A 13,798-nucleotide genomic window follows, 5' to 3' on the forward strand; every position below is an offset into this window, starting at 1 on the left:
TATCATTCCCTATCTGTAATTATACTGCATAGTTTGCTTTTGCACTGTTTAATTGTTTAGTACTAGGTTTATCTCACTGTGTTTGGTACACCTCTCCCCATATTTATACAAAACATATCTGTACAATTTGCTGGATCTTTACTGGTACCATTCACATTCTATTTACTGTTAGCAGTATTGCCTGCATCACCTATAGTGTCACCCCTGAGTGTCACCAGGGTTAAATTGTTTTGTACATTTTGTCCATAAAGTACCTAGGCTAAGGCTACAATTATTTGCAATTAAACATTTGTCTTTATGTCAAGATTTGAAAGACATTTTGGCAAATAGAAATTCTGATGGTCAGTTGGACATACTGAATCGTACTTGTCATTTGTTTGTGCCAAAGGGACAAGTGACATTTTTTATCTAGGTCGATTAGTTTTCCTGTGACTACAAAGCTCTAGTTGCAAAATGAGATGGTACGCATGCGCTGACCCACATTAGATTACGGTCCGTCTGGTTCTCTGTATACATTGTGAGTATTTTATATTGTTTAAATATGTAATGCACTTGGCACATATCATTGACAGGTAAGATAAATATAGCAAGTCCGATGTGGTTTCAATTCCCGGTTAAAAAGATGACTGCAATTGAAGAAAGATATCAACAATTACCGCGTAGGCAGCTAGCTCTGCTGTGTAGCTTTTGATGTACTTCGCCTAAAGGCAAGCGGGCATCGAGTAAACTTGCCAATATAATAATGCAATGCAGTGAGTGCAGTTGAAGTTGACAGGTGCTTTGCCACATAGCATAGCTACTGGATAGCCATAAATGATTTGCAAGCTCTGGCAGTCTGCGACACCAGTTAATTAGTTACTACAACAACCTACCTTGTGGTCTGCTGGTCAATGCAAGATATAAGATCTACTGCACTAGAATTAGGTGTACGTTTTCCTTCGTAGTTCTCGTTGCGTGCAGTAGATTATGTTTCTAAACACCTCCGTTTGTAAACTCGTGATACGGCGTTATGTTGTACAGTTTAATTGCCAACATATCGTAGGCTAGTGTTTATGAATTCGTTTTTCATCACTCGCTTAGACAATTGCCAAAATGTGTAACCTCATTTTATAATTGCTCTAAATCCCACACATAACCTAATCGTGTTGTGTATGTTCCTATGACTGTGATGGTTTTGCTAGACGTGCGTTCTCAGCTTAACAGTTTGCTGAATAACCTCGTTAGTTCACTCAACAATACGAAAGGCCGTCTCTAGGAATGGTAAAGACAACGTTAATATCGGTAACTTTTCCCGAGTTTTCTTTAAGCCTACAGTACTAGCTAGCAAGTTAGTCGAGTGCTAATCTTAGTCTAATGTTACCACTGTCCTGCTTTTTAAAAGGTTAACAAAGAGAATCGTCATTATTAGCTCTACTTACCAATTCCTGTTATTTTTCCTTCATTGACTTGCTATTCTGACCTTGAGAATGGTACGGAAATCATGCAATTTCCAAACAAAGTTAGAGGTAACTAGAGAGGGTACAATTTCTGGGGAAATTGTAGGGTGTGCTTGCTTGCGTCGGTTGCACAGGGGTCCGTTTTTTAATGACATTTTTACAACTGATATTTCTGTATATTTTATATAAAAATGCATAGGGCCTACTTATTATTTATAAAGATTACATAGATATAAAAGCATCTTTTTTTGCTGCTCATTTACAACTCAAAATACGAGTGAAGTGTAGAATGAAATATGATGTCTTCTCATTTCCCCTGCAAGAGGCAGCCTCATAGCTGAATCAAAACGAACAAATTTGGCAGACCGGTGTAAAAATTGACCTAATCTCTATGATTTAAACGTCCTTTTAAGTTTTCCCTTCTCCTGATATTTCCAGGCATTTAGCCTACCGCATTCATTAATTAATAAAGAACCCCCTTTGAAGATTATTCTACAACGTTACCGGCAGTAGAAGATGGAATCGCGATTCAAACAGTAGCCTACCATCTGTTAACTGAAAATATGCCCCCAAAAACGTAAATAAGTTTGACATTTATTTAGTGGAAAATCGCTCATTCATTAAAAAGCTCACTGGTAGCGATCATTGTCAGTAACAACTCAAAATGCGATACAGCCCTGTGGAGAAGCTGCCCCGGTAAATTGTACTACTACAGTACAGTACTAGACTACTGCTGCTGTGTTCGTCTTGGTAGCGATTGCGTTGGTTGAATTCGATTTAACGTTCCGTTGTACGGTTTAGACTGAAATTAATTATTTTCATGAACAGATTGGCAAAGTTTAGGCTGTGGCAATGAAGTTCAGGTTAGTAGTCAGATAGTTTCACCTATTGAAAGACTTTTGATTTAAGTAAGGGGAGTGCCGAACATGTTCTGTCGCCGTTTGACTTCCTAAACAGCTGTGTAGATGTTTTTGTAGTGTGTCTCGCGTAGGCTACAGCATTGCAGTGAGCAACACTGGTTTGAAACCACAGGTAATGATAATGTCACCAACAAATCGTTTACTTTTAATGTAATGTCATAATAAATCCTACAACGAAAATGTATTTGTGAGGAGTGTTTATTTTAACGATTGAAAACAGATGCATCATAGACCACTGTAGTATGTGTTGCCCGGGCAACAGAGGCTAATGTCATGATGCTAATGCTTTAGTGAAATAGTAGACTACCGTTTCCGAAAGTAGATGTGGGCCTACTTCCTTAATAATATCAGCTAATATTGTACATTACATTTCACAATTGTGTTTCACATCAAAAAGTAAAATGAGTAAATAGTTATCACCCTGGCCTCTTTACCTGTGGCGTTTCTGCAGCTGCCTTGCAGTAAAGCTATAGTTAGCCTAGCTATCCCCCAAGTTAACAGATGCGAAACGACTGTTCTGCTACAGGTAGTCACGCGCATATGGTCACGCGTGTTTTCGTGACGTTAGTGACGTAGTGACGTTAGTAACGTCAGTGACTGTGGCTAGAAAATTAGCCACCGTTAGCTTCACTTTTCGCCACAAAAACTTAACTTGAGCCTAAACCATGCAACGGAACGTAAATCCCAATAGAAGCAACTCAATCGCTCGAAACTTTTGACAAAGGTTTTGACAACTTTTGTCAATATTGACTGAGTTTTAGGGGGGCGAAAATAAACAATAATAAATATGTGAGAGAACAAAGGTTGTGCTCTCGCCGAAGGCTTGAGCACACCCAATAAAACATGTTAAAAGTAATGGCTGTTTTTCCGAGACCCCCTAACAGGCTGTGACTCTTTATCAAAAGCTGCGCCTTTTGTAAAAATATGTTGTTATTTATTTGTCCGTCCAAAATAACTTGCTTCACTGCAAGTCATTGGGTCCTGAGCATTAAGTATAGCATTTCAACTTCATGCAGTGCCCGGTTGGCGAGATCGAGCCACAGACACACACACAGATTCCTGGATTTATAGTTTGGTATTTCTGTTGTTGTCTTGTTATGGGCAGCAATAGAATTAATAATCCATCCATAGAACAGATTCAAAATGCAGTCTTTGGCTTTCAATGAATTCAGTTGTGAAATTGATGGCAATCTAACCTACTGCCTGGACCTTGTTCAGACTTGCACTTGTTTAAAGTCCATATAGCCTACACTAAACCAAGGTAAGTCTCAGAGTAAGATACCGTATGCAGGGTGGATGATATAGTACTGAATCAGCTTAACCACAAATAACTTTCTAGGCTAAATTAAGTTTGTGGGCTTGGAGTAAGTATTACCTTTTTTGAATCAATTAACTTGTCTCTCAAACCAATCTCGGTTTGTGTGGTCAGTCTGCAAAGCTGTTTCTTTCAGTGTGTTTTGGTTCTGGAAAACATGTTCTTAATTGAGTGGATCCAGCTATGCTGTTGTTCAGCCAGGAAACTGTTGTGTTCTGTAATGTGGAGCTAACACTGTTATGAACCCTTTTTGTTATTCAAGAACAAAGGAGACTAGCCAGGCTTGACCATAACATGAATCACAGCCCACACAAATGCAGCATAACTGGTTAGTAGCAGGTTGATGTCCCTCACGAGACCTTCTTTAGAGATGGCTATGAGTTGTCGATTTTTTTGTTGTTGTCCAAGTTCAGGGTTAGGCTAAATCATGAGTCGATTTGTTATAGTTTTGAAGTTTGAAGTAGATTTGTAAAGTTCACTACCAGGTTTTCAGACCATCAATAATAATCAAGAATGTTTTTTAAATGAAGGGACATACGTGTTTTTAATAAGTCTTTTTTTTAATGTCCGTATTTGTTGGTCAGCTGTCATAAATATTTTTATTAATTCAGTTGGCCTACATTTTATCTGAAAATCTGCTTGACCTTTTATGCAGTGACCCAGTGTTTTGTTTTGGAATTACTACTGTTTGAATTCTCCTTGAATTCAGTGCAGGCCTACAATGGCAAGATGTTGTCTGTAAGTTTTCTCTAGTGGAAAATACATTTCGACATGCCAAAATGTCATTTTGACTAGTTAAGATGCTAATATCAGATATCTGTAAAACAATCTGAACATGTGTAGCCAATGTTAAGTCATCAACCCACTCATCAAGTATGTAGACCACCCGCACCTGCGAATCGCTAGCTTTTTGGTGGCCTAGCTAGTAGTGGTTGCACTTGAAACAGTGTTACTGTTAGAAAAAAATAGACAGAGCCAATTTTTTATTTTTTATTGACATCCATTATCATCTAAAATGACTATTGATGTTAAATTAATTAATTTATAACAACAATTGAAATCCCTGTAAAGTGAATTTCAAGTTTTTTGTCTAAACACGTAAATAAATAAATAAATATAATAAATGTATTGCTTAAACACAGTAGTGTAGCATGTAGTAGGCCTACTGAATTGTGGAGTTGGAAAGTTATTTTTTCAAAATTTGTGTTCAGGATTTTTGGGGCGGGGCTGAAACCATGCCTCAATGATGCAATGGAGGCACTGGGCATAGCTCCTCCCCTAACACTCTAGTAACTAGAGAGTGCATAAACTGTTTTTAACACTAATAAACTTATTTATTGATAGCCTAACATTATTTGGCTAAGTCAGCGTAGTTACATATCGATAATATGCTACTCTAGCTGACTTTGCATAAAAGTGAGATAAAACATTACCGTTCCGTTGCAGTCCGAGAAGGATGAGATTGATTCCAGGGTAGCCGGTTAGTGTCCTCTGAATTTGATTCTGACTAGGCTCAAACTTATATGGCTGTGTAAAGCCAATCCTGCTAGGAGCATCGATTTTTGTTGTAGAATTGTAGTGTTTTTGTTGTGGAGTCTAACCCTTTTGTTGAAGCAGTATTTGACAGTTGAAAGAGGAGGAGCTTTCCCACAAGTGGGCGTGGTTTCAGAAACCTCAGCAGAGAGGACCTCACATGGACACACCCCCAGCGTTTGAGATCTGAGAGAACTGCAAATGTTTTCCAGATTTTTTGATAACTTATTTTAGTTGGTGTTTTTTTTATCATTCAAATTTGGCTGGGTGGTTAGGAAAAAAACATTCTGTGGTGTGATAAACTCAGAACACATATTTTATTGTAATTTTACAGGGACTTATATTTATATCTATTTATATAAATATATTTATTTGTAAATTTTCTGACAGGCTATCCGATATCTTTTCATTACCATAAAAAATAGAAAAGTTGAGAAATCATAAATAACTAATGTATATATTCCAATTATTTTAGTGGCATGCACAATTGCATACTACAAATAAAGGGTTTTCATCCTAAATGATATTTTTTATTCAAGTTAATATTTTTTATTAATATAATTTTGTCACATTCGTTTTGTTCAAATGAGATTAAATTATAAAACAATAACATCAGTAAGAAAAGAATGCTACATATTTTTAACACATTTTAAAGTTTTTCTGTAAGGTTAAAGTGTAACTTGAATATTTGGCATAGATCAATGGGTTTTGGTAGGGAAAATATACATTACGGTAGAGAGACCATACTTCGGTAATGAATCCCACTCTAATTTTTAGTTTTACTTTTAATCAATGAGAATGGTTCAGGCACGTTGCTAAACATAAAGCTCTACTGGGGCATAGGCCCCTACTCATCATATGTACAGTTCAGGGAAATTAGTTTGATATCAGCTTTGGTAGGGACATCAATAGTTAATGCTTTTTTCGCAATAACTTGAGCGGAAATATAGTTTAAGCTTCATGTAATAGGCCTATAATACATTGGGCTCATGTTGTTATTATGTTTGAGTCCAAATAAGATGATCGGTTGGCCTATTATTTAGAAACAATGTTGCCCTTTGTGTTTGGATTAATCTCTGAAGGGAACGTTGTTGAAGGTAATTTTTCCCACCTATCATACATGTAGTTCATGTCTTTAGGATCACATAATGATACAGCCACGATTTCTGCAGGGGTAACCTTTGTGCCCAGCTGGTATAACTTTCCATGGAAGTTCTCATGTATCTTGCAGGCAAGTCTTCCTGTCTACAACTCGGGGGCTGACAATCTAAGGACCTGTGTTTAAATAACTGTAATCGAGAGATCTTCAGAGTAGGGTTGTCTTCAAGAAACGTCTTGTGGATATTTAGGATTCAGTGTTTCCCCTAGGTTTACAGCTTTGGGGGGGGGACCATGTAGAGACAGAAATGACATGCCGCCGTGTAAATAAGATAAATGACATAAGGCCATTTAGTTTGTTTAATAAAAGAGCACGCTATAGACCTGTTTTATAGGAAAGGTAACCTTAAATTACTTATTTTGGGATCGGGCGCTATATATAAAAAAAATAAAATATTCTTTTTTATTTATTTAATTTTTGTAGTAACTTGACCTTCCAGTAGGGGGGCGTGGGGTGCTGTTGGGGGGGCGGGGCGGGGCGGCCCCCTAATATAATGGTAGGGGAAACACTGGGATTCCTCCGTCAGGTTTTTGTTAGGTTACTAGAATAATAATAAGACTATCTCATGAACTCATGGGTAAAAAGTTTTGAAATTTGGCACATTGATACAACATGCCACGTTTAACCCCAACACCAAGAATGTCCCACATTAGACCTTAGGGCAGGGGTTCACAAACATTTCATCCCACGTCCCCTAAAATAATGTTGCCAGTGACCCCCGCATCCACTGAGGTAGCCTGGCTCTGCCCTCCTACCTACTTCCGCTCAATTTTATTTTTGCTTCTGTACATAGGTCTGGCCATGAGGTACGTAAGTCAGATTTTTCAGGTTGATTTTCTACCGGCGAATCAGCGAACAGAGGGAGTGGGTGAGAACGATGACGTTGATGCCGTGCGCTAGTTTGTGTTGTAGTTCCCTAATGGCGGCGGAAAAAGATGCGAGCAAAGACATTCGGTCCGTTGTGGCAACGCTGCCGAATATCCAACAGCTAAAGCCGGAGCAAACACGTTTTGTTGGTGGCCATGATGTTGTGTCCCTCCTCCCCACGGGGTTCGGGAACAGTTTGATTTTCCAGCTACGGCAGCTAGCTCTGTTACAGTAGTGGTGAATAGTGATGTGTCGTTCGTGAACGATTCGTTCATTTTGAACGAATCCTTACAAGAATCCTCTCAAAGAGTGATTCGTTCATTTGGCCTCGCATCGGGACTGTTGCATAGGCTCGTCCAAGTAAACAGAAATGATTCGTTCATTTCCTGACTCGGTCTTTGGGTACGAGTCTTTGGATAATTTTTCACGTGACCTGCATAGGCTCTGTAGTGGTAGCTAGAGGAAATGCTAGAGGGAACGATTCGTTCATTTCCCGACTCGGTCTTTCTACGAGTCTTTGGATCATTTTTCACGTGACCTGCATAGGCTCTGTAGTGGTAGCTAGAGGAAACGAACGGTTCGTTCATTTCCTGACTCGGTCTTTCTACGAGTCTTCAGATCCTTTTTTCACGTGACCCGCATTGTATTTGTTAGTAGAGGAAACAGTTTCCTCATTCCCTTTCGCGTGGCCGCTGTTCTAGTAAGACGTGAATGATATTCGCTCAAGTCATCATACTGACTGGTTTTGTTATTTTCACTTTAAATTTACACTTACAGTTTAGTGCAGTGTAATTGTATGCCGTGGTAATTAAATGCTAGTGTGATAATAAATGACCAAATCATACAAACTGTCATGATACATTATTTTAATGCAGGAATTTCTTTCAAAATAGTATCTGCTGGTGCACATGTCATGCACTAACCTACATGAGAATATGAGACGTGTTTGCAGTCGACGCCCCCCCCCCCGTTGAAATGAACGAATGACTCGAAAAAAGATTCGTTCATTTTACTGAACGAGATTCAAAGAACCGAATCAGTAAAATGATCCGAACTTCCCATCACTAGTGGTGAAGGAATTGGCTAAGGCGAACGCTAGCGATTGGATATGGCAGATCAGAGTGGCTCTGGGCAGATCCAATAGTTTTAAACTTTAACAGAGTACCCGCCTACAAGGAAGTCAACGCTTGTCAATGGAGCGAGGCCAGACTCTGTACAAATGCAATGTACGAGAGTCTGGTTAGGACCAGGCTACCACTGAGGTGGTTTACGTATACAAATGTTGCACACAGGCACTAACAGGCCTATCCAAAAGTGATAGCATTTCCACCCCATTTCTCCAATTCTTTTAAAAATCCATCATGCCATGATGGATTTTCCTGTACAGTGACAATTTGGGAAAACCAAAATTCTTCTTCTCTTGAACCAAAGATCCAATTGAATGTCATACAGATGTGTATAATTGATGTCTTGAGTAAATGAGCCCATCGCAACACTCCGACTGTGTTAGCCACTGCAAAACAAGCCAGGTTCACCACAGTAGCTAGCTACTTATAGTAGGTACTAGTGAAAACTTGAATGTTTTACTCTACCTTTGTAAACAAGACCATGCTACATCTAGCCAGCGTATTGGATTTATTGCAACAAGTGTGTAAAAGTTTATTTTGATCGATATTAGTGAAACTGCATTGGACAGTGTATTTCCATTCACGTTAGTCAATCAGTAGACATAACAAAAGTTTTATGACATGCATGTGCCTGACTCAGTTGTCTAAAGTGTAGCATCTGTAACCCAGATGGTAGTGGTACAAAATCGCGATTCATGAAGAGAATGCTTCCCTAGCTTTTCCATTGAATACAGTTGTGGCGGTCAATTTTTTATTGTGGTCTTGGTCCCTGTTTGCTGTTTACTTTGACAAAGCAGAGAAAGAGTTTTATGGACACTCTTTAATCAATCTTTAATTAGAATTGCAACTAGTCAAAACGACATGCTGTTGGCTTGGAATTCTCAAAAAACTATTGTTGATATTGTTATTGCTACTGATTAAATGTTAAAATGGCTTGCTATGATATGCCTATATCCATTATAACGGTTTTGTTAAACCCCACAGAGCAAGCTAGAAACACAAGTTGGATGTACAGTGGCATGCTTTAAAGTTCATGTTTCAGAGATGGTACACACTTGTTTCTTGTTGTTTTTCCAGATAAATCTCTCAGGGTGTGTTGTAAGCTGAGTCAAAGAAAGCACTGTTAGGCAGACTCCCACCATGTCTCTGGGTCGGGCTCTGTCCAGGTGTACAGCCACAGCCCTGCTGGCCGGGTGGAAGCTAACCCCGTGCTGTCCTGCCTTGATGCTCAGGGGCATAGCCTTGAACAGCCAGCCTTCCCCCACAGCCCGATCCCCTCCTCTGAGAACACAGACTGCTTCCTTCCACAGCAGCACAGCCAGTCCTGACTCAAACAAGCCCATATCAGGCAAGACATAGCCTATATCATAGTCTTTGCTCCAGTCATAGAATCCTTCCCTGACTTGTTAATGTGACTCAGCTGCCCGTGGGTGTAACCTGTATTACTGGCCTACTAATGTGCTGTGCTTCTGCCATTCCCTTATCAAAGCAAAAAGGTATGCTGTTGTTGAGTCTGTTGTCAGATTGTCATATCATAACAATCACATTGACCCAATTTACTAGGCCAAGGATTGGATTTCATGATTACACCAGGATTAGATCTTTAGAGGAATGTTTTTTGGTCAAATTGGAACAACCCCTTTTCTACCACAGTGTATCCATGCCATCCATCTTAAAGATGTAATTAAATTTGAACATCTGTTAATGAAAAATTATGTTGCCTTCATGTGACAGACTATGCCATTTAGTGAGGATTTATTTAAAGCCCATACAATAATTCAAATTGATATGAAATTTTGTCATTTATGTTTCTCTTTTTCTCTTGTGTGTTGCAGTGTATTCCTCCGGGCTGGAGGGGGAGCTGTTGGGAATGGGGATGTGGTCTCTAAGTCTAGGGGCGGTGGGTGCAGCTATAGCTGGGATCTTATTGGCCAACACTGACTTGTGTCTGCCCAAAGTTGCTCAGGCATCGCTGGAACACCTAGAGAATGCGGACCTCAAGTCAACTACAGATGGTGAGAGTGGTGTCCATTCCAACTCCTCATGACTCGTCACTTTCAACCTGATTCCAATAGACAATGGAAATCCACAACAATTAACTTCACCCCAGAACTTTAATTGGCATCAACCAATGAAAACTTAACTGTTACGACCACATGTTTATATATTAATATTTCTGTCTGTAGCCGAATATTTGTGTGCTGTCTCCCTTCGGTGTCTCCCCTCGCTCTCATTGCTACATTTAGGTGTCTGTCTGTGATTGGCTGTCAACTCCAATCTTTGTCACCAGCTCACTGCTCCCAACCAATCAGCTTTTCATCCATCTTCCATTTAAACCTCACCTATCTTCTGTTCGTCAACCAGCAAATTCTGTGTTTGTGTTGTGTGGTTCAAGTGGGTTGTTTCTGTGTTAGTTAGTCCAAAACACACAGTACAAAGTCAACTCCCGAACAGAAGACCGGTTTTGGTTTAAATGGAAGACGGACACTGACATAAGTTGGCAGCAGTTGCGGCAGCGACATGGAACAAAGATGATTAACAAATCAGAGACGGACACCTGAATGTTGAATGAGAGAAACAGGCGGGAGACAAAAACAACAATACTGACACAGACATGCAGTACATGCACATTCATGCTGCATGTTTTTGAATCCTACAGAAGTTAATGCAGTACTCGATGCTAATCCTACAATGCAAATGTTCATTGCTTAAAGTAAAAGGGTGAATGTAGACTTGAGTTTTGTGTCTTAGTTCTACCATTCCACATTCTTTTTTTCCTGTGCTGTTACCATGAACAAGAGTCACTGTTTCAGTCCTGTTCCTCTTATGGTCTCTCTGTCATCATGTGTTGGTTGACATTATGGAACAACTATATTAGTGTTTGGCCCTGTCAAATCAAATGAAACGTTATTTATATAGCACATATCATACCAGGAGGCAACACAAGGCGATTCACAGAGGTGAAGAAGGGGGTGGGGGGGGATACAAACACTTAAACTGTCAAGTCATGTTATTAAAAGTAAACCCTATTCTCATGAAGTAGCCCAGACCCTCTCTATCCAAAGGTGCCAAAGGAAACACCATACGTAACTTGCTTACACTTACATTGTGTCAGTGGTCATGGTTGTTCTCTGTGGACTGCAGATGAGACGACCATCAAAGCCGGTAGTTTGTGGGCGAAGAACGGGGCAGTGATTATGGCTGTACGGCGACCGGGATGATTTTTGTGCAGAGAGGTAATGTCCCTTTTCCTCAAATGTTCTTCCTATAATATACTCGCATGTGAGTATGTACCAAGGTCTGAATGAGTTACTGAATGTTGATGTGTGGGTGTTTGTGTCTTCTGTAGGAGGCCTCTGAGCTGTCCTCTCTGAAGCCCCAGTTGGAGGAGCTTGGGGTCCCTCTAGTTGCCGTGGTGAAGGAGAATATTGGCACAGAGATCCAGGACTTCAGGCCGCACTTTGCAGGGGACATCTACATTGACGAGAAGGTGAGACGCCCAGAGACACAGGGAATTTCTACCTCAAGGACAGTCTCTCCTTGTAACTCTACCTGTATTCAAACCATGGCTCTGTATCCTGAGTAAGTGTGTTATGGTTTCTTGTGTCTGTTTTTGTAGCAACACTTCTATGGCCCCCTCCAGAGGAAGATGGGCGGGCTGGGCTTCATTCGTCTTGGAGTGTGGCAGAACTTCATGCGGGCTTGGCGCTCTGGTTACCAGGGTAACATGAATGGAGAGGGCTTCATCTTGGGAGGCGTGTTTGTCATTGGAGCAGGAAACCAGGTACAGGGCAAAGCATGGTGGACATCATATAAGCTTGTATAACCTGTATTTAATTAATGTTATTGTATATTTAAAGGTACAATTGATACATTTTTCAGAAAAAGAAAAGAAAAGTGCTTTGTACGCTAATGAGACGCCCTGAGAGTTGTTTTGCAACACAGACAGCTCAGTGCCAGTGGAATGTCAATTTCTAATCTTGGAGCGGCCCACAACTTTCCACACACATTATCAATTCCAGCAATCCAGCTCGTCCTTGGCTTATTTTATAAAACCATTGTCAATCAAACTCTCAGACAAGAATTGGGGGTGCTGTTTCTCAAATATGAATTGATGTTGTAATGTTACCTATTGTAGCTTTAATGTATTTTGTTTTTTCAGGGAATCCTTATGGAGCACCGAGAGAAAGAGTTTGGAAACAAAGTGGACAACACAGAGGTTTTAGAAGCTGTCAAGAAAATAGTGCCAGAGAAATAGATTAGTTTTGTATGTTTAAAAACTGACATAATTCAGTTTAGTGTTCACCAACATACATAGCCATGAAAGCCATGGATCACAACTCTGCCACCCTTTGCAGTTTGCTTATGTATTGACAGATTCCTGGTACTGTTAATGTTTCTCACCATTTCACCATTTCAGTTGGAACATTTTGAAGTGAAAGATACTCTATTGTGATTGCAGAAGGACAATTCTTAAATCAAATACTTGATTTAAACTGGTATGGATAATATAAGGTAATATGTAAGGTTCTCAGCCAAGTCTCTTACAGAACACATTCAATTTATTTTCCTCAGTAATAATGTGATTGTTCTAGAATGCTCAGGTAAACTACAATGCTCATTGGTTGGTCAGAAATCACCCCCAAGTCCATCTTCTAGTGTTGTTTGGGGACAAAGGAGGTAAATTAGGATGAGCCAACACATCAGCATGGCTCAGCCATCTCAGGACAAGGGTTTGTTTTCAGACCGACAGTGGGTTGGTTGCAATACGCAGGGTTCTATAGGCAGCATCCATTTCATTCAGGTATGTTACACTTTGGAGAAGGCTCTATTTAAGTCTGGGCTGTAGTCCACACTTTTATTTAATATTCTATTTAATTTAGTGCTTACTGATCCAAACATCTGTATGGTACATGATCATGTGTTGTTTTTTTTGTGTTGCACACTGAGTTGCTGTTTGTTTCTGTTCTGTTCAGTTTCTCACTGTATGTCTCCAATCTGCCTGGTTGTATGTGTAGTCTGTGTGTGTGTTTATGACAACCTGTTTCGAAAATCAAATGAGGTGAACAGGTTTGATACACCAACACACACGGGCTCTGCTGCCACCCCCTGATTGGCTAATGCTTTGTGTATCTGATGCAAGTATTTTATGTGTTATGGTGTGTGAATGCCAACCTCAATAAATGTAGATGACTTGTCTGTATTGTGTTGTTTCCTGCATCAAGACTGGTTTGACAGTTTAGAGGGAACTGAGAAGGGAAGTTGTTGGTTCTACAAGTAGAAGGGTTTCACCATAAGCAAATGAGTCAGTAGTCCATTGAAGTGGTTGCTGCTTTTCGTTTTTCATTATAATCCTTAAACCTTTTACCAGCCTTGGAACAAATGTGAAATATAAGTGGTCATGTACATCCAATTCTAGGTGGTTGAACTGGGAGTTTTAA

General features: G+C 39.8%; 1 protein-coding gene across 3 annotated transcripts; it reads left to right on the top strand.

Moving 5' to 3' along the window:
• Positions 1 to 450: 450 nt before the first annotated feature.
• Positions 451 to 13,556, top strand: selenou1a (selenoprotein U 1a). Of its 3 annotated transcripts, none has more exons than XM_067236317.1 (6): positions 451 to 517; positions 10,193 to 10,372; positions 11,502 to 11,593; positions 11,707 to 11,847; positions 11,977 to 12,141; positions 12,520 to 13,556. In XM_067236317.1, the coding sequence occupies exons 2-6, from the start codon at positions 10,228 to 10,230 to the stop codon at positions 12,613 to 12,615; spliced, it is 639 nt and encodes a 212-aa protein (XP_067092418.1). In that variant the 5' UTR covers positions 451 to 517; positions 10,193 to 10,227; the 3' UTR covers positions 12,616 to 13,556. The 3 variants fall into 3 exon arrangements, with proteins under 3 accessions (XP_067092418.1, XP_067092417.1, XP_067092416.1); XM_067236316.1 differs by lacking the exon at positions 451 to 517 and adding an exon at positions 3,670 to 3,720; XM_067236315.1 differs by lacking the exon at positions 451 to 517 and adding an exon at positions 9,470 to 9,705.
• Positions 13,557 to 13,798: the final 242 nt, after the last annotated feature.

Source organism: Osmerus mordax, chromosome 5, assembly GCF_038355195.1.
Source record: "Osmerus mordax isolate fOsmMor3 chromosome 5, fOsmMor3.pri, whole genome shotgun sequence".
Classification (NCBI taxonomy): domain Eukaryota; kingdom Metazoa; phylum Chordata; class Actinopteri; order Osmeriformes; family Osmeridae; genus Osmerus; species Osmerus mordax.